General features: G+C 43.6%; 1 protein-coding gene across 4 annotated transcripts in view; it reads left to right on the top strand.

Moving 5' to 3' along the window:
• The first annotated feature begins 365 nt into the window (after positions 1-365).
• The window catches only part of celsr1a (cadherin EGF LAG seven-pass G-type receptor 1a), a 54262-nt gene continuing 33472 nt past the window's right edge, over positions 366-21155 (top strand). For 2 of the 4 annotated variants that reach the window (XM_061762179.1, XM_061762178.1), the window contains exon 1: positions 366-4097. In XM_061762179.1, coding sequence (XP_061618163.1) covers positions 548-4097 — 3550 coding nt within the window. In that variant the 5' untranslated portion in view covers positions 366-547. The remainder of the gene's footprint in view (positions 4098-21155) is intronic. The other 2 variants (XM_061762180.1, XM_061762177.1) reach the window with 1 other exon arrangement.

Here is a 21155-nt window from a genome sequence, read left to right as displayed (position 1 = left end):
CCCCCCCCCCTCCCTCGGTTGGAGGCAATTGTTGCATGCTCACTTGCATGTTTCATATTTACATCAAATACTCCACTCGGTAAATATACGTTGATTTAAGAGATGGATTAGTTTCAACTTCATAAGATTGCACATTCCAAATTTCCGCATCAAATATAGGAATCAAGAAATGTAGGCCCAATTTTCACGCATAAGTGATTTGATTTGACTAATTTAGAACGGGACACTACTGTTTTGCAAATGTGCAACTTCCTCCATCTCCATGTGAAGAAGAAGAAGAAGAAGGAGGGGGAAAAAAGACCCCCCGCAGGTTTATGTTAATCCACTCCTCTGGTGGAGGAGGAGGAGGAGGCCGAGGCCATTTTGTACTCATTTGGAACTTGGTGGTCTTTGAGTGCGCACCGTGGATCCACCTACACCATGGAAACGCATCGTCTCTTTGCCCCGTTACAACTTCCGCCATGAAGAACAACAAGAGTCGAACGCGACGCCGGCAGCGGGAGAGCTGCCTCGGACGACTTTAAGCGGACTCGACTCGGGATTTGTCATGTTTGGAAGCATGGTGTCGCGGAGCGCGTGGATGATTTGGGTTTGCGTCCTGCTCAACGCGCCGCCCGTGGCCTGCTTGGATCTTCACCTCACCGAGTCTTTGCAACCGGGCACCCTCCTGGCGAACCTGTCTGTTGGACCCGAGTGGACGTACGACGTGGACGCGCTTTTATCACCCGAATCCACGCGCCGTCTCTTCCAAGTGGGGACGCGCAGCGGAGTTGTCCGACTGTCCCGCAGCGCGGAGTGTGCGCGCAGCGTTTGGAACCCCGCGCCCGTGCTTTTCAGAAGCACCTCACTGACTTCTGCAGATGTTATCCTGACACATTTGAACGTGTTCGTCCACGGTCAGGACTGTTTCATTAAATACAGGAGAAAGACCTCTCGAAGCACGCCTGACATTCACATTAAGCACAGTTTAAAGCTGGGGGAAACTTCCTGCCTGCGTGCAGGTGATTTGCTGTTTAATGCTGCAGAACTTTTGCCGTCTTCAACAAATAGTGCCGCCTTATTGGACACAATGTGCGTCGGACAACATTTAGCGGCACTGTTTCGACACGGTGCTTTGTTTCTCGCCACCGACTTGTGTCCCGAGAGCATGCGAGCGCAGAACGAAGTGGATTTGGAATGTCCCCTGCACAGCTCCGAAGGCGACCGGCTCAGCGTGCAGCTCACATTGCGCCTCGGAGAAGTGCCGAATCGTGGATCTGCGCCAGAAACCTTTCGGGGAAACGCCGGCGAGTCGACCCGGAGAGGTAAGCGGCAGGTGAACGCGCCCCCGCAGTTCCAGCTCATGAACTACCAAGTGTCTGTGCCTGAAAATGAGCCAGCCGAGACACGGGTCATCACCCTCAAAGCCACCGACCCAGATGATGGCGAGGCGGGGAGGCTGGAGTACAGCATGGAAGCCTTGTTTGACAGCAGGTCAAATGACTTTTTCACAATCGACTCTCAGACGGGCAGCATTTCGACCATTCAGCCGCTGGACAGAGAAGTCAAAGACACTCATGTCTTTAAAGTGACCGTTAGCGATAATGGCACACCGAGAAGATCCGCCACTTCTTTCCTGACTGTCACTGTGAGTGACACCAACGATCACAGCCCGGTGTTTGAACAGACGGCTTACAGAGTTAATATACGAGAGAACGTAGAAGTGGGGTTTGAAGTGATCACCATCCTTGCCACCGATGACGATGCCCTTGAAAATGCCGATATGATCTATAAAATAGTCAACGGCGACGGCGTCAACTCCGTCTTCGAGATCGACCCTCTGAATGGCCTGGTGAGGATCCGAGAGCGGCCCGACAGGGAAACCAGGGCGCGGTACCAGCTGACGGTCGAAGCCAACGACCAGGGCAAACAACCGTGTCCCCGCCGGGCCACCGCCACAGTCCACATCACAATCGAGGATGAGAATGACAACTACCCTCAATTCAACAAAAAGAGGTACGTCGTGCAGGTTCAAGAGAACGTGGCCATCAACACCAAAGTCGCCCAAGTGGAGGCGACGGACAAAGACGAGGGGAACAACGCTAAAGTTCACTACAGTATCATCAGCGGCAATGTTAAAGGTCAATTCTACATTCATTCCCCTACTGGTGTGATCGATGTCATCAACCCTCTGGACTATGAGATGATTCGAGAGTATAATCTGAGGATTAAGGCGCAGGACGGCGGCAGGCCTCCGCTGATCAACGGCACTGGGATGGTGGTGGTGCAAGTGGTGGACGTGAATGACAACGCCCCCATGTTTGTCAGTACACCTTTCCAGGCGACCGTTTTGGAGAATGTCGCTGTCGGCTACTCCGTCATTCACATTCAAGCCATCGACGGTGATTCGGGGGAGAACGCCCGGCTGGAATACCGGCTGACAGACACCGTTCCCAGCTTTCCGTTCACCATCAACAACAGCACCGGGTGGATTACAGTAAGTGAAGAGCTGGACCGGGAGACCACAGAGTTCTACAGCTTCGGGGTGGAGGCCAGGGATCACGGCGTTCCTGCGATGTCGTCCTCAGCCAGTGTTAGCATTATGGTGCTTGACGTTAATGACAACGTGCCCACATTTACCGAGAAGGTCTACTCGCTGAAGATCAACGAGGACGCCGTCGTGGGGACAAGCGTGCTCACGATGACCGCTCTTGACCGAGATGTCAACAGTGTGGTGACCTATCAGATCTCTAGCGGCAACACCAGGAACCGCTTCGCAATCACTAGCCAGAGTGGCGGTGGTCTCATCACTCTCGCTCTCCCCCTGGATTACAAACAGGAACGCCAGTATGTGTTGACAGTCACCGCCAGCGATGGAACCCGGTCAGACACCGCCCAGGTGTTTCTAAATGTGACGGACGCCAACACGCATCGGCCCGTTTTCCAAAGCGCCAACTACCAGATTATGCTCAGTGAGGAGCAACCAGTGGGATCCACCGTGGTGATGATTAGTGCGACAGATGAGGACACAGGAGAAAATTCTCGCATCACGTACATCATGGAGGACGTCGTCCCTCAGTTTAAAATTGACCCGGATACCGGCGCCATCACAACCCAAATGGATATTGACTACGAGGACCAGGCTTCCTTCACGTTGGCCATCATCGCTAAAGACAATGGCATCCCGCAGAAATCCGACACCACCTATGTGGAGATTATCATCGTGGATGCAAACGATAATGCTCCTCAATTCCTGCGAGACATGTACCAGGGGAGCGTGTTTGAAGATGCACCTGTCTACACCAGTGTGCTCCAGATTTCTGCTTCAGATCGAGATTCCGGCTCAAATGGCAGACTGAGCTATACATTCCAGGGTGGTGATGACGGAGACGGGGATTTCTTCATTGAACCGTATTCGGGTATCATCAGAACCGCTCGCAAACTGGACCGAGAGAACGTTCCTGTCTATGACCTCAAGGCCTTTGCTGTGGACAGGGGGTTTCCGCCTCTAAAAGCAGCTGTTCCCATACATGTTGTAGTTCAGGACATAAATGACAATGCACCAGTGTTCGAAAAGGATGAGCTTTTCATCGATGTAGAGGAAAACCGTCCCGTCGGGTCTGTTGTCGCCCAGATCACTGCCACGGACCCAGATGAGGGCACAAATGCTCAGATAATGTACCAAATAGTTGAAGGGAACTTTCCAGAGATTTTCGAGCTGGACATTTTCAACGGTAACCTCCTTTCCCTCATCGACCTCGATTATGAGACAAACATCGAGTATGTCATCGTGGTGCAGGCCACCTCAGCGCCGCTTGTGAGCCGGGCCACCGTACACATCCGTCTGATGGACATGAATGACAACTTGCCGGAGCTGAAGGACTTTGACATCATTTTCAACAACTACGTCACCAACAAGTCCAACAGTTTCCCATCTGGAATAATTGGGAGGGTACCAGCTCATGACCCGGATGTATCGGATAAGTTACGATACACGTTTGAATCTGGAAACGAGCTCAATCTCCTCCTCCTAAACGAGGACACGGGGGATCTGCGGCTCAACAAGGCCTTGGACAATGACAGACCGCTGGAGGCGCCCATGATCATCTCTGTCACAGGTAAGACACCTTCTCAATCATGTGATGTTCAATGCAACTTAATTGTGTCACTATTTGTAAACAATGCCAAATGTGTTTTCCAGGGGAGGGTTTGATTCGATACAGAATTGTGCTCACTGATACAGTGGCAGGTTTCTGTTGTCATGGCAGTACGTTCAAGAAGCGTGCTGCAGGCTCTTTGAAGGATCCTGTTCAGCTGCTTTTGTGCCACTTTGATGATGAATGTATTGTGTGACGGTAGATAGTTGAGGCAATAAAATGCGCTGTTTGGAGGGCGTCCACATAGCGAGCTGCTTTATTGCAGTTTCTAGCTCAGCGTTCAGTGTCCACACGTTGGCTGTGACTCTTAGCGAAAAGTGGTGTTTTTCAGCTACAGAAGCAGACTTTGTGCTTTAAAAGTTAAATATTAGACACATGCAAACGTGGGCATCCCCTCCTCAACCAGCAGGGTGACGGTTCCAGTGTTGGCAAGCTCACACAAGCGAGTGTTGCAAGTGTCATTAATCAGGCAGTCAGACTGGATCAATCAAATACACTGATAGAATAAACTAGCCAGTCATCTCCTGACAGCTGCTTGCTCAAGCTCCTTTGTCTTTCTTTATGTTACCCCCACCCCCTTGCTCTCGGAAAAAAGTGGGCAAACAGCCCAACCCAGCTAGGTCTCCTCCGCTCTTGTCATCTGTTTCCTCCCAAAGTTGAGCAATGCCAGCATGGGAAACATTCTGTAGGAATACAAATGACCTTCTTTTAACAAATGGAACAAACTTGCACCCACAGTCTTGGGGTCATATTTGGCCAGGATTCTGATTCGAAAATTGCCTGCAGAAACTTGAGGAACTGAGACAAAAATGTGAGTGTAATGCACACATCAGGTGGTGGAAGTCTTTCGCTTTGTTTGAGCAGCGGTGTTGTTTTGCTAAGTGACTAGCTCCCCGTCTTTGTCTCAAACAAAAGACAGACTGTCCTTTTTATTACTTTTAAAGACAACCCACAGAGGGTCCGGGGATGGGTGAGGGAGGGTGGCTGACCTCAATAGTTCCAGACCTTACAGCCCCTCCTTCATTCAAAGCCTCTGCCCTCCTGTTTGTCAATAACAGCTGACAGCCCTTGGAGTATCCCTGACAACAGTGACCTCATGATGGTCCCAGTGGGGGTTTCATGAGACGTCCTTTTTAGACCCCTCTGGGTGATGGATTGATTAATTTGGGTAAATTTGCTAGTAGTTTTCAATAAGCCTTCACATTTTGTATATCATTTCTTTGCTAGGATTTAGGAGGAAGTTTACATTTTTAAAGAACTTTTGATATGATTTCCAGCTACTCTCTCCAGCTAAACTATGTTTTGGTGCTCTGACGGCCTGGGAAGCTTGCTTCATCCCCCTGTAGAATTCCCGACCAATCTCTCCTGAGATACACATGCTTAACACATTGAGCTCGCCACAACACTGTCCCATCTGTACTGAAGAGATAGAGCGAGAGAGCGGTCCGTTAGCCAAGCTCCTATATAGTGTTCTTTTTGTTAATGATCTTATCTCAGCTCGTCAAATTTCACATGAAAACATTCAGGTGGATTCTGGAAACGATAACTATCTGCTGAAGTCTCTTCACTGTAATGCACCTGTTTTCTTCCTCAGTCTTACTCAGTCTGTGATTGTTTTTTTTTTTGCAAATAAAGTCAAGTTTCCGCATGCCAAGAAGCTGTCAGCCAGAACCACCATCTGACACCCAAATTTATTTCGTTCTTTGGTTAATATTACTCAAGTGGGAATCATGTATTTCAATTGTTGCATTGACCTGACATACAGAATGAAGGCTCCATAGTTTTAGTTGTGGTCTACCTATAAGATTAGCAGTGATTGATGCTGTACTGTCTTGCGATCGTCTTCACGATGGCCTTGTTGAAAGATGACGTGCTACGACACGCAACCCTTTTTCATTCCCCCCACCTCCACTCTTTTACCACCGTGGGGCTTTGGCTGCCATGCATCTGGTTTGCTTCTTAATCCTGTTCAAGGAGATGCATAGCTCAGCCCCCCCCCCACCCCACCCCCTGTTTTCAATGGGCACCCCCCCCCCCCCCCCCACTACAATCCCCACTTTCACTCTCCTACTTCTTTGTAAGTTTGAGTTCCACTAAGACACTATAGCAACGTATAATAACAGCAATTGCCTCGTCTGAACCACAGTGGTATAAGGGATTGCTGATATGCCGTGAAATAAACTAACTTTCCCCTCCTCAATTCATGTCCTTTTTTTAGCATTTTGGCACATTCAGAAAGAAATGGTGCCTCATACATGGGCATTATGACATATTTTCTTTACTGCCGCATGCCTGATGGTCGGACAAGAGAAATGGGACTTCTTACCCGACGAGCGTATGTAGACGCATTCCGACACGGGCGTCCCACCTGTGAGATTAAAGCGGGGCAAGGCCGAGGAATGACCCTGAACTGCTCTGCACGCAACCTCTCACCTCCAACTGATAGGTGCAGCGGGAGAGGTCCTGCTAATGAGCGGGCTGTAAGGATGGACTGTAACAGATGTCAAACCAAACACGACACAGAAACCTAAAAAAAAAAAAAAAAATCCCTTTGACTTTTCTGGAGAAATGGCGTGTGAATGCTGGAGAGCTGTGCAATTAATTGAATTGTTGAAATGTTGAATGTGAGATTTGAAGTTGGAATGGTTTGAATCGGTCAAGAAATGTGGAAGGAGGTTAATACTCTGCAAAATCTCTCTTAATTTGGGAATTTTGGAGTGAAAATGAGGGAATATCATAAATATTGGTATGGTAGTTCCGATTTTGTCCTGAATGAGCTGAGTAGTTTGAAGTTGGAATGTTATGAATCAGGAGGATGTCAAAAGAATTCCTATATTTTTCCTCTGAATGTCCGGAATCTCCTTGATAGTGTGGCAATTGTTATAATAGCATGGCGTCTATGTTAATTGTTTGCAGAGGGGAAATAAATGTGTGAAGTGCAGCAGTCATTCAGAGACCTGCAAAGGAAATCCCATTCATTTTTCAGATGTCACATACGCCATTCCCGTCCCCTCCCTTGCTCTCTCAGTGCTCTTTCGTCATTCCCTCTCACATATTCCTCTTTTCTCAAAGTGTCTCTTTGTGCATGGCCACCCTGTTGTCGTTGCGGCTAAATCCATCCAGAGTGGCTGCAGAAACTCATTAGATTACCGTCCTCTTCACCTTTTGTCTACACGCTCATCTGCTCAAACAAGCGCACCAAGCTGGATCTGCCGGTATCCTCTGTCTTTAAAGTGAGTGTATTTTGCTGTGAAATGCACAAAAAAGGATAGTGGAGTGTTTGCCTTCAGGCTGTAGGTTTGAAGTGTAAATACCAGGTGACCTGGGTCGGTCACTGTTCGACTCCACTTATGTCCGAACACTCAATTACAGGCCAGAGATGCTTGTAAAGGCCCACCAGTTCCTCCTTTGGTCGATGATTGAAATTTGAACACCCTGAAATGGATGCCCAAGAGATGCATACATTTTCTGTGCAAGGGTCAAGTGGTCCGCAGGAAGTCAATGTTGTAAGGAGGCCGGCGGAAAGTGAGGGGTTGTCTCGTCATGCTAGCGTGTTTGCAGTGGGGATTTCAAAGAGTGGCGTTGTTTGTTTGCAAACGTAAGGGCCTGAGGCCAAGGGGGGAAAAGGTGAACAGAGGGGTCGGGGGGAGTATTACGGGTTTTCAGATGGGGGTTTTACCTTCGTGGGTCTTAAAAATATTGAGATTTTGGCTGCCTTTATTTAGCCTTTATCTTCTGTTATGACTTTTATGCTAAAAATACCCAACCATAAACCATCCTCGGATGCCTGGGTAATCTAAACTAATTTCCCCCCCACTCATACCTCAACAGATTTTCGGGGTTGAGTGTCGTCTCCTGAAACATATATTTGTTCTCACTCAAACGACACAGTGCTCTTCTTTGTCTTCGCTCACTGTTGATGAAATAAAAACAAATAAATAAATAAATAAAAGGCCCACAAGCGCCTCACGAGTGTGACATTACAAACGTGGTGTGATAAAACCAGTGTAGGAATGTTAAGTAATGGCAAGAGCAGCAGGAGGAGGGGGGCCGACTGTATACAGTATGTATGACAGCAAGGCAATCCTCTTAGGGTTTTTTTTTAATACATGATGAATTGATTCCCCAAGCATGCAATGGTTTTGGAACTCTGTGGATATGGTTGGTTTCACTTACTTTGAACACAATCCTTAACGCCATTTTTTTTTTTTTTTTTTTTTTTGGTCATTCCCAATAAATACATTCACGGTCATTCTAGTTGGAGTATGGCGTTAAGTAAGCCGGAAAATCTTTCTTACCATTTTGTCCTACTGGCATCCAAAAGAAACCATTCCAAAAATGTCTTTAAAGAAGTGGTGGCTACAGCTACCGTTTTAAACGTTCAACTGTCAACTTTGCCCCGAGGTGATGAGGTTGTCGTCTCACCCATGCAGTCGAGAGAGTCTGAAAAAGCTGACCACTGTTTCCGTGACAGGCTTGTGTAACAATCACTGACTGCTGATTGGTTCACAATTTATTTACAGTCTGTATTGGCATTGACAGTGTTGGCTAAAATGTCAACTGGTTTAAACAGACCAGTAATCTGGCTGTTATTGCCAATATTGTCTAACTGTATCCACATAGTGAAACATCAAGATTTTTGTACGACAGAGTATTACGACGTGGATGAAAGCGGACACCGTGCGATAACTAGATTTCATTTTGATCTTAAACCCTGATCCTCTCAAGGTGTTGATTTTTGACTCGGTGCAGAATGTCACTTGGTAGAGTTGGTGACAGGTGTGGAGCCTGTCAGGCAACACTTATGTTTCCTCTCAATGGACTTGCTGAGGCTGCTGTTGGAGTTGATGGTGACAGTAATCCAGTGGGATTACAAACTCAGAACTTGACGATAGTAAAGGTTTATGTCAGGTTATAGGTAGAAAAATCCAGTGGAACGAACATACTGGTGAAAAGTGCATTTGCACACGTTAATCTGAAAAATAGGGCTAAAAACACATGAACCATTTAGAGGTTTTTATATATGCAACTTCAGTTTTTTTTCTTTCTTTTTTTTCCAAGATACTTTTAATAAAACTGTTATTTCTCCCAGGCAAATTGTGAAGAAAACAATTTAATGCACCACTAAATACAACTGCGTAATTTCATACAGTTCCTTTAGATTAAAACGCACTTGTGCACATCTTTTGGAAGACTTTCAAAGATGCATAATTCCTCTAGGTTATGCATATATGACACTAGTTTTTCTCAAAACAATATTTTTATTTGGCTTTGTTTCAACTGTTTATGCTTCATACTTCATGTTCAATTGTTTAAGCAAAGATGAAACAATGTTGCAGTCACCGTTACAGGCCAGTCATTAGCAGTTAAACTTTTTAACACATTCACTGCCATTGACGGCTTTAGAAGTCAAATATCCATGTTCACTGGGGAGGCTGGCAGTGAATGAGTTAATTAAACACAGTGGATTTAAAAAGGCTACACACCCCTGTTCAAATGCCAGGTTTTTGTGATATCGTAACAAAATGAGACCAAGATGAATCATTTCAAAACTTTTTCCACTGTTAATATGACCCTGTAAATAAAAATAAACAACTGAGTTAATTGTTATTTCACACGTGTGCACATCGTCTTACAACCGAGGGTGTGGCTGTGTTTAGAATTCACCAATCACATTCATGTTAATTGGGAGTCTGCACTCACTTGCCATCATTTAAAGTACCTCCGATTAACCCCAATTAAAGTACTGATGTTCGAGTATGCTTTTCTTATGTATATCATAGGGGTGTGTAGACCTTTTACATCTAATCTACACCCCATGGCGAAGGTGTATGAGTGGCATTTTTCGAAAGATTACCCGCTAGAACCTTGTTCCAAAAGTTCGGCCCTATTTTCAAACCTTTCTCCAACCCTTTGCAGGCGTCATCTTGTAGCCGCTCGAAATGGAGCTCACTTTTAGATGTATTAGGTTCGCCTTTGGACTACTTTGAACTGAGACATCTTTTTATTTGGGACACAGTGACTCATGTGCGTGCACTATAGCTGTACGTAAGATGTTTTTTTTTTTGGCCCAGTCAACATCAGACGGCTGCTGGAGCGTCTTCGCCCTGCAGTGTTAAGGCCAAGTTTCACACACGGATCCTTTTGCACCTTTTATTTGCCACACAAAAAGCACCCAACCCCTCCAAAAATGTCTTCAGTTACAATTCTATCAAAGCAGATGCGACTTTATCCTCTCACTTGGGAGTTTTTTTTCATGTCATATAAAAAAGTATATAAAAGTATGAAGTTGGACGGTGTGCTTATTTGGATGTCACAATTCTCCTGAGACCGTTAAGGAGCACAAAAAGTCTCCACATTGCTTCTCTCTGTCTGCATGTGATATTTGAAAATGAGATGCATGCTGCTGTCTGCCATCCACGTCTTTATCAAGTTATCACCTCGTTCCTTCGACTAAAATATCTTTGCGCTGAGTTTCAGCCTGTCATAAGCCCTGAGTCATTCCCCTCGTTCCGAAGAGACTGTCCAAATCCGACGCCTGATTATAAGACAGCACAAACGCAAGAGTGATGAGCTCTCAGTTTGAATTGTTTGGTGCACTCTGAGGTCACTTCAACAGAGCAAAAAGCCTGCGATGTTATCCCCTGAAGTAAGTGCAGGTTTTAACAGAAGCTGCTTTCACTGGAATAATTCCTAAAATTATAAGCAGAGAGTCCATGTCACGTTGAACAAGTTCATGTAACAGGGAGACAAACGGGAATGAGCAGCTGATAACATAAGACCAAATTTAAATGATGAGATCAAAGTTAAAATAACTACATCTAGAAATCTGCCAATTGATGATATTTTAAATACAAATACACGTAGAAGAGAGAGAACAACTTTTCAGTCTGGAGCAACTATACTCCAACAAACAGGACTCACATTTTTACTTTGCAAGTTATACTATACATTCTTGTTTTGGGGTAGTGGTTCATGTAAGGGGCTTCACATCCACTTGTCACCAACCTGGCAGCTTTGTGTCGAAGGCGTGAAGTGATTGTCCCCGACGTGTGGAGAGTCACGCTTGTTGTAATGGCCTCACAGGATGCTTTCAATGGAGACTTGACAGTTTTTCTAGCAGTTTCATTGTCGTAGAACTACTGAGGGTCGCTTCGTATCTTTAAAACGTAGTTTTGGTCCTTAAATGGATCATTTTTGTTCAGGTGTAATCTACTTGCGCTGTATTTTTTCATTTTTTTTTTCAGCTCGGTGCAACACAATATCAGAAGCGAGCTGTTGCGGTTTAGCTGCGGGGCAATGATCACACACATGGTTCTTCCCAGTCAGCCGTGTACTTTATGCACATCCATTCCTGAACACAGTAGTCACTCGTCTTTTTGGTACATGAAGAGGAGGAGGAGGGCTGTGGAGCTGATGCATTGCAATGGTCTGTTATTACCAAAGTGATGACAAGTTCTCTGGGCACATACCTTTGACACTGCGTAACTGATACAGTCTCTTGTATACTCTTTGTCTTCCTGTTGCAACTATTGTGTACCGGATTCTGTATTGCGTTATTCTAATTTGTCAAAGATGTCATACAAAAACAATCATACGTTGGTATGGACACGGAGTACTAACGTATTAACCTTTTGTTGAGTCTGTTTCACATTCATGGACAATTAACAGATTTATTGTGGTGGATTTGGTGCACCAAGTAACAAGAAACAGTTATGGCCAATATAGTACCTGCTTTGAAGTGAACACTATTTGTCGGTATTCTCATGGAAAAATGAAGCGTGTGGGGTTGTTGCTGGAGATGGTGAACGTGACTCATTGAGGAAAACCTGGGAAAGTCAGACATTTCCATGCTCTGACAAGGGAAAAGCGCATTGGAACTTCACAAACTCCGTACAAATCGACTATAAAATTCTATAATCTGTGTTTATCCTTACCTAATGGTAGTAATATGTATGATGTAACTGGTTCTTCATGCAAACTGATGTGTTGTTGTGTATGCATGGATAAAAAAAGATGACTTGCTGTGTGTTCTTTGGACTGCTCGCAATAGAATTAGTATTCACATACAAAACAAATACTGTAATAGCTTTTCAAGGTTTTGACCCATGTAGTTTGTTTACTTTTGGTTGCGAAGAACTGCAGTGCTTAACTTTTGGTACATCTACCCCTTAATTGTTATGCAATTCTGTGTCTAACTCGAGATGGAAAATTAAAGGTCGGACATACAACTGTGGCCAAATTCAAATTATATATCGTGCTGTAGATTTGTGCACGGCAGATCGAACCACACACATTGAGGACGCGGTGTCTCTGTATTGCCACCCTTTCAACCACAGGAATGCCAAGAAACCTTATAATTGAAGTGGCTATAAAACGTGCATGCATGTGCTGTCATGCTCGTGGACATTTGTGCGTGTGTCGAGCGCTTTTTGAAAAGACATGCCACTGTGAGAATTGCCCTGTTGTGATGCATGAGTTGAGGTGTTAGCTTTGCTCTCAGACAGAGTTTCTCATGCTTCTGTGCAAAGTGTAGCTGTTTGGTCCTGAAGAGCACACTTACAGGGTGCTTCAAGGTGGGATTGGCGATGTAAAATCGTTTCATGGCATTGTAACTCTGTAATGAACAAATAATTGAGGAATGTTATGGAGTTGAAAAGTAACGACCGACGTTCTTTTTGGTGTCCAGTTGCATTGACATGTTGTGACACACACTTTTGTCCTTTTTTAAAATGTGAATTTTTTTCTGATGGTTGGACTTAAATTGTGGAGGACCATAAACGTGTCTCGATGGGGGTCGTCTTTGAGGCGTGTGCGTGCAAGTTTGTCAAGTCAAAGGATTTACCGTTCCTCCGCGCTAATAAATCCCCGTTGAAAGGACGGTAGAAGAAAGATTGACGTGACACCAATCACTTTGAGTGGGGAAGACACCTGGAACCCATTGCATGTGATGATTAGTTTTTAGATTGATTTAGATTTTTTGTCTTTTTATGTTAAGTCCTGCCATCCCAGTTAAAACCTGTGACGCCGCAATGAGCCACGCCGTGTGGTGACAGTAATTACTACCCTAAATTGAGGAATCACGCCACTCGCAAATTAGTTTTGACAAATTTCGGTTCCAAGTTGAAGGACCGTTTTAAAACAGTCGAGAGTGCATGTGGTCCCTTCAAAATGTATTTTAATCTGCCGGAACGATCAATGGTGTAGCTCGCAAGTGACACGTTTGAAACTGAGTTGGTGATGTACATAACGGTAGCCCGTGAACATCAATGTTCCTTTTCTCAAGTTGGTATAAGTAGTCGTACAAAGTCAATTCCATTCCAAGTCGGAAAAAAGCTGTTTAGGTGGTTCAAGGTGCTGTTCCACTCCAGTTCCTTGGGTGGCAGTAATGCACATTAACTGTGGTTAACAGACAACTGAAGAAAATCTGTTTTCATAACACACTTACAGTCATTTCGCACCACCAAAATTTAATAGATAATCCATCCCCAAAAATGTTGATTTTATACAGATTTGTCTGTCTTCAGTTCCTGTACAGAAGTATTTGGACAGTGACAATGGCTTTTCTTTTATATGACACTAACAATGACTATATGATTGAAGTAAAGATTTTTCAGCTTAATTTTATTACTTGATCATTTTAATTGTATCACAATCAAGACTTTATGGTCATTGCAAATTGTATTTTTATGTGCTGGAATGAACATGACTGTATGGTGTGGTATGGTTGCGTTTTATTATTTATTTATTTATTTAGTTTTGGTTAGTTCCCCCCCTGCCCCCCCCAAAATAATGCGTCCTCTTCGGCTGTTAGGTCAAGCAGAAAGGAGGATCTGTATCCCTTTTATGCTGGCACAGTTTTACTGTTCGAGACTAGACTTTCAGTTGTTCAATTTGAACTGGATATGCATTTATTGTTGTGCATACAAACACACATTAACCCTTCTTTGTGCTGCTTTTTGTTTTGTTTTTTTGGTGTCTTATTTCGGCATTGGACCTTGCCCGGCCTCTCCCGATTCATTGTCACGCCACGTTCTCGCCAGCGGTGTCACAATGCTGACACTTGAGTGACCCTGGCGGATAAAGACGGCGGGTGAGATGGCCGCTGCATCTTTGATACAAGTGTGAATGAGGGAGAAGGAGTATGGTGATTTAAGGCGAGGAGGGAAGAAAAGGAAGGAAAAGAAGTGGGGGCTTCTATTTTTACCCTCACAGTCCCCCCGACTTCAAAGAATCTCCCGGTGAGAGGGAATTATTCCCCTCCATTCAAGCGTGCCGCTGTTCTCTCCTCCACTTTACCTTTTTAACACCCCCCATCACAACCGCACTCCCCCCAAAGCCTTCGAGCGATGATGCATTGGGGGTACAACTTCTAGCAAATTGGCTCCGAGTTCGATTCCCGCTGTGACATCTGTGTTTGCCTCGAAATTCTTGGCTCCTAAGCACAGATCCGCGATTCAATTAGTAAATTTTATTTCCACTTGACCGTCTGCCCTGCTAACTTACTTAATGACTGAATTGATGACTGTCTGACTCATTGTTTGGGCTCATGTTTGCATGACTAACCAGCTGGCTGGCTCCAAACCAAACAGCTGACAACATGAGCTAAAACCATATCATGTGTGGTAAGTTGTTCAACCTGCGCCCCATGGAACAGACAAGGCCCCCAAGTGCGCCTAATAGATACTAGCAAACATTTGCGAATGAGTGCATAAGTTTGTGCAGTTGGTTGGATGTATAGTTAATTTAACAGTAATACAGTAGGTAAATTTAGTGGGGCATTTTATTCTGATATTGCACAGATATGTCTATTTTTGCGCCATAATCCCAAAAACATTTCTGAGATACACTGGCTATAAAAAGTCTGCACACCCATGTTCAAATGCCAGGTTTTTGTGATATGGTAAATTTCATTTGTCCTTCTCTAAACTATTGAATGCACATGCCCAACTGTTCAACGTTTCAGTAGTTTTTACAGTTCTCTAACGAGGAGCCGAACGGAAAATTTGACTTTGATGCCTTTCTGTGATTCTTCCAGTCTCTCCGTATATCTCTGTTACAACGTGCCGTTGACACTAAGCTCAGTGTCAACTTGCATCCGAGAACATCCTGTTTGAAGCCTCGAGGTGCTGTCGACCAATTGTTTGGCTGTCATCTTGGTCTCATTCATGATGTCAAAATGTGAACAGCGCGATGAAGAGGACTGTTTCAGTACCCATTTGAATTGTGAATTTGAATATTTTTCAAAAGGTAGTCCAGTTAAAAGTCCAGCTTCCTCTGCACCACTGACACATTTCTTAAGTTCGGTTTATTGCAACATATGCAAAAAAAACCCTCATCTAATAACAACCCGTGTCATACGCACCATGAGAAACATTGTGTGGGATTGGGATACAGCTGGCCTGACTGGTGACTCACTCATTTACGCATTGCGAAGCGCGAGATGCATTACAACCGTGACATGGCGGTTTTACAAGGCAAAATGGACTGGCCCCATCTTGTTCATCACTATGAATCACGACAAAGAGAGCACCATTCAGAAAATACACTTTTATGACACTTGATGTACAGTATAGCTATCTTCAGTGTCACCTTCTGATAAGTGTTAGCCTTCAGGTTTCTCATGGCGACCGGAAATATCCAGAGGCTTCCATTTAACAATAGGGCTTCTCGCTTCCTGATGTTGACAGCATTTCTGAAAGCGAGCCTCCAGGCTTTGAATTCAACATAGGCTGAGGTACTTGAGGAGTCCTAATTAGGAACGATGAGTACAATTATGACTTTTTGCTCCCTTTGGGAGAAGTCGCTCTGTTCCTTTAGTCTTTTTTTTCCTGCTATTGCTATGCATGAAACAAGGAGTGGCAGAAAAGTATGGGAATTGTTCAATATCAGTCAAACCCGTCGCATCATTCCTTACTACAGCTCTTATGATTATTAGTATTACTGTTGTGTGTTGTAGCACTTTTCCTTGTTTTGCGGCCATTATTAGTACAGTAGTATCATTTTGTAGGGTTTTATCCCATTTTTTAAAATGCTGCGAGCAAATTTGTAATATTTTTAAATTAGCATTGTTGATTGATACATGGCACGGTGGACGACTGGTTAGCACATCTGCCTCTGAGGACCGGGGTTCAAATCCCAGCCCCGCCTGTGTGGAGGTTGCATGTTCTCCCCGTGCCTGTGTGGGTTTTCTCTGAGTACTGCGGTTTCCTCCCACATCCCCAAAACATGCAAGGTAGGTTGATTGAAGACTCAAAATTGCCCTTAGGTGTGAATGTAAGTGGGAATGGTTGTTTGTTTCTATGTGCCATACGATTGGCTGGCGACCAGTTCAGGGTTTACCCCGCCTCTTGCCCGAAGATAGCTGGGATAGGCTCCAGCACGCCCGCGACCCGTGTGAGGATAAGCGGTACAGAAAATAGATGAATGGATAGATGGATGATTGACAGATTTTTAAAGTTGACAAGTTCAAAATTAAACAAGGATTTTCTTTTTGTTTTCTTTAGAAGTAGTGGCATGTATTTACTACCTTTAGAAGATTACAAAATTATATTTAAACAAATTGTCAAGATTGTTTTGTATTGTCTGTGGTAGTACGTTTACCTTGTTTTGCATTTATTTTTAGTGTAGTGGGATGGTTTTGTTTGTTCCCAATTTTTTAGTTTTTTATAAATATGATTAGTTTTTTTACATGAGCAGTGTTGATTGACATTATTTTGCGGTTATTTTAAATTGAACACATTTACATTTTTTTTCTTTAGAAGCTTTAGATTGTATTGACTACATAACTTAAATAAATTAATTCTTTACACTAGCATTGTTGATCCACTTTTTTTTTTTTTGCATTTTATTTGCATTTATTTTTACTTTTTGTTATGAAACTTGTCAGAACACTACAAAGAAATCTGCATTTTCTTTTTATTAAAAAAAATAAAATAAAAATCCAACTAAATTGCAAACTCAAAATATATGACATTATGACCTGACTTGGTGTCGAAAGGGTCAGTGTCTCCTCAGCTTTGTGCAACCAAAAGAAGTTGAAGAGTTTCCTGACTTTCTATTTAACTACATTTAGACACAAGTCTCACGGTTTCCCAGGGCGACGACCCCCGCCTTCATCCTGACTCTATTCCTCCTCCCTCCCAACGCTTTGTTAAAAGGAACCAATAGCGTGTCGGTTGGTAACCGGGCACCCTATTTATCAGTAACCCGCACCAACAATGACTGTAACCAGACACCTCCTTGGAGAGAAGGAGAGGAAGGGACAGAGAGGTGGAATGAAGGGTGGAGGTAGAAAGTTAAAAACAAAGAAATGATTATGATGGTCCAGTTTTTACTCATGAATCAGTGAAACATTTTAAGCGAGGGAAGTGGGGGGAAAAATCCAGCAGGCAGAGGAAGACTGGATCTAGTGTCAGTGAAATGGATCCAAGACTCCGATTAGTTCGTTCATGGCTGGGTGGCTCTTAAGAGAGCACTGCAGTTCAACCTGGGAGGGAACTTTTGATCATTCCCCCCCACCTCTAAAGCTGCTATTTCTCAGCTTATCGAACCACATCAGGGTTGTGTCCGATTAGCGCATTTGTATTGCAACAGGGTGATCATATTTATTTGCGTGTCAGCGTGGTGATTTAGTGCAGCGGTGCGTGACAAACCGCTGATCAGGCGGCGTGGTCTTTACATCGCTTGGATGCATTCTTGGTTATAGTTGAGCAATCGCCCTCCTTTGCGGGGCACGAAGGAGCGTTTGACTCTTCACCTTGCTATAATGTGGTGGGGAAAAAAGGACTTTTGAATGAGCTAATAATCGCACATATCTGTTTTATAATTAAAAAAAAAAAAAATCTCCTCAATGGAAACAAAAGATATTTTTAATTCAAAGGTTTAATTTAAAACGTTTTTTTCGCTGTTTTCAAATTTACCTGATAGACCATTTAAAACATGAAAAAAACACATTTTACGATTGATTTATTTGAATTTATGTCATACAATGTAGTGTAAATTTAATTTCTCTATAAGGGATGATAATGAGTATAATAAATCAGAACTATAAAAAAAATCCTGAAAATTAAATTAAATATTACATGTTAAATAATAGTTTTTCAAATCTTTAATTGAAAAACTAAATATTTAAGATATAGTCTTTCTTAATATTTAACAATAAAATAGTTTTTTTTGGATTGGACAGTGACATTTCATCTTTTGTGGTTTAATACTGTATAAATTGTAACACATCTGCGACTAAATCTGTGCATAAATTACACAGGAGATTAAGGATAATATCAAAAAAACAAAAGAAAAATATGTGAATTGATTTACGTCTATCAAGTGGTGCATTGTTTCCCAGTCTTTGCAAATAGCCTTAATAGCTTATGAACAACACAGTGAGTTTCCATCGCGATTGTTCTGATCAAGCCAGAAGGATTCATTTAAATAAAATGTCTTGCGGAGAAGAAATTACTGGATCTCTCTGATGTAAAAACAAAAACAAACAAAAAAAAAAACTATAAATCTCTGCCTGGAGGGTAGATGTTAATTTGATTTGTTTTTGTTTTCTGCTGTCACATCAAGAGGTGAGAACAGAGCAAGATGACACCTGCAGACTGTGGCCCTTTGAACCTTTAATAAGAGGAAGCAAGATGCGGGGTTTAATGTGATTTAATGTGACAAGTGACTTGGCTTTGAGGGGCAGAAATATGGCAACGTGACTCTGCTAAGTGGATGTGATGCTGCTGCGATGTAAGAGATAGCATTGTGCCTTTGACTGAGTGGCGCTCCATGCTTTGACACGGTTAGACTTTATATTGTCTGCAGCACAGCCGGTGGAATGATGCCTTCAAGGATTATCGTACTCATACTGCTCATTGGGCACAGTCGGAACAGTGCTTCCATTCTGCCAACATCGACATTCTAGCCAGGTCGGATCTCGGCCTTATTGCTCCTGAACGCTCCGCTTTTAAGTGCGGCTCACCAAGAGCGCTTGTCTAGGACTTGTGAGAGGCTATTCAGCCTGGAGTCGATATTGCGGAACCAGCGGGCCACCGAATTCAAGAGCGCGTCAAGTGAAAGGTTAACGGTTTGACTGGATGCTCAGGGCATATCATTACCCGTGCAGATTGCTTGGTTCTAGTCAGAACCCAGAACCGGAAGGAGAGTACACTGACCGTTGTAACAACGCTGTTGTTGTGTACACCCCCCCCCCCCCCCCCCCCCATCTTTTAAAAAGTCTGCTTCATTTAAGAAATGGCTTCCACCAAACGGTCGTGAAAGTTTCCGCAAAGTTTCCGGTAAATATCAGGGAGAAAATCAGACGACGGGGATTTTGGAAACATCCCAAATTATGGGATTTTAATGGGAGTGAACTGGAGATTAGGGTAATCTAATAACAAAAAATAAACTATCCCCACCCACCCGTTCAACGCCATCACTTCTGATTGTGAACAGAGGCTTCTTTGTGGTTCGTGACAAAGGAGAGTTGGAAAAAATAAAAGGACTTGGGTGTTCTTTTTTGCCTCCCTGAAGAGTTTGGAGGTGTTGATGGGGAAATTGGACTGGAACAGCTGTGTGTGTGGAGGCATGCTGATGTATGGTCACACATGCACGCATAATTCTTGCACTGAAGTACGCAGACACAGCCTCCAACTTGTTCTTCATTACCATTTTATTTTGCACTCTCGCGTCTGGAGCGTTCACAGTGCGCGATTCCCCAAACCCCCCCCCCCCCCCCAAGTTACGTTCACACGTCAGCGGTGTTGTCGACAGAGGTCGTGCAGTCGAATGGTGGCTCGGTTCCAAAAGCTGAAGATTTTTCACATCGCTAAAGTGCTCTTGGCTGTTGGCTTTTTGAATTTGAATCGGCGCGGTGCAAAGTATTTGCAGCTGGCCTCACATGTCTACTTTCTGTCTTTCTACTATGCCGCTGTGCATTCCTGCGGTTAATGATCCACTCTCAGTTGGGACATGGTAGTGTTTAAAGTCAATAAATGTAGGTTACAGTGGCTTGTTATGTGGGTGCTAGCACCCCCAAGTTATCATAGAGCCAAATACAATAGATTGATTCGCCCAGTACCCCTTTTTTTCCTGACGTGATTGATGAACAATTGCAAATTAAGTCAGCAAACAATGGTATGATGACCTTGCTGAACGGCGTCATCAATGAGTTGAACGAGCGATTTACCTTCAAATAGTGAGAATTATTTGGTGCAAACTTGTGCCCCACTGGTTGCATTTAATGAGGCAATTAATCCGTAGTGCTCTTTATACATAGGCGGAGTCCACCAACTACGCAGCTGCATTGACTCTTTATATAGTACATTTGACTATGACACACACTTTAAAATAATAATGTATGATAAATGTATTGTTTACTAAATGTTACACTTCATCCCCAAAACACATTTTTTTTAAAACCCTATTTCAAAGGGAAAACTCCAAACAAATGATGAATTCAGTCAAGTGTAACTCGCAAAACAATGAGAAAAGTGTTTTTGCCAGCGTTATTCATTATCATTCTAATCAGTAATGATTGTCAAACTACGTGTCTGTCTGTGCAATTCCCTTCCTGATTGGTCACATGGATCCTGCCTGTGATTGGCTGGAAAACAGCTCTGGCTTCAGTTTGTTTTGATTCAAATCTTTCCAATGGACGCGAGGGAAGAAAGTCCTCGACGGCTTCGAGGCATTTAAAACACCTGAAACAGGAAGTTCCTGTTGCTTAGTTGCTGCAAAAAAGAATTGGTGCTGCAAAAAAGAATTGGTGCGGAGAAAGTTTTTTTTTTTTTTTTTTTTTAATCTTCCACAATGCATTGATGTGAAAGCTTCCTGCTTTTAGAACTCTCTTGTGGTTTTAACATATTGGGCTCTCATTTACCATTGTATTTCGGGGTGATAAATGTCAACAGTAATCGTGTGTGTGTGTTTCTGCTCATTGCGTAAGCATGAATATGGAAAAGTGTGTGTAGAGCAAGTGTATCTCACTGGTGGGCTGCCTGCAACCTGTCACATAGACAACTGTTTGTT

The sequence above is a fragment of the Phyllopteryx taeniolatus genome, chromosome 22 (genome assembly GCF_024500385.1).
Source record: "Phyllopteryx taeniolatus isolate TA_2022b chromosome 22, UOR_Ptae_1.2, whole genome shotgun sequence".
Lineage (NCBI taxonomy): Eukaryota > Metazoa > Chordata > Actinopteri > Syngnathiformes > Syngnathidae > Phyllopteryx > Phyllopteryx taeniolatus.
The sequence above is the reverse complement of the archived record's forward strand: the minus strand, read 5'-3'. Positions and strand labels throughout refer to the sequence as shown.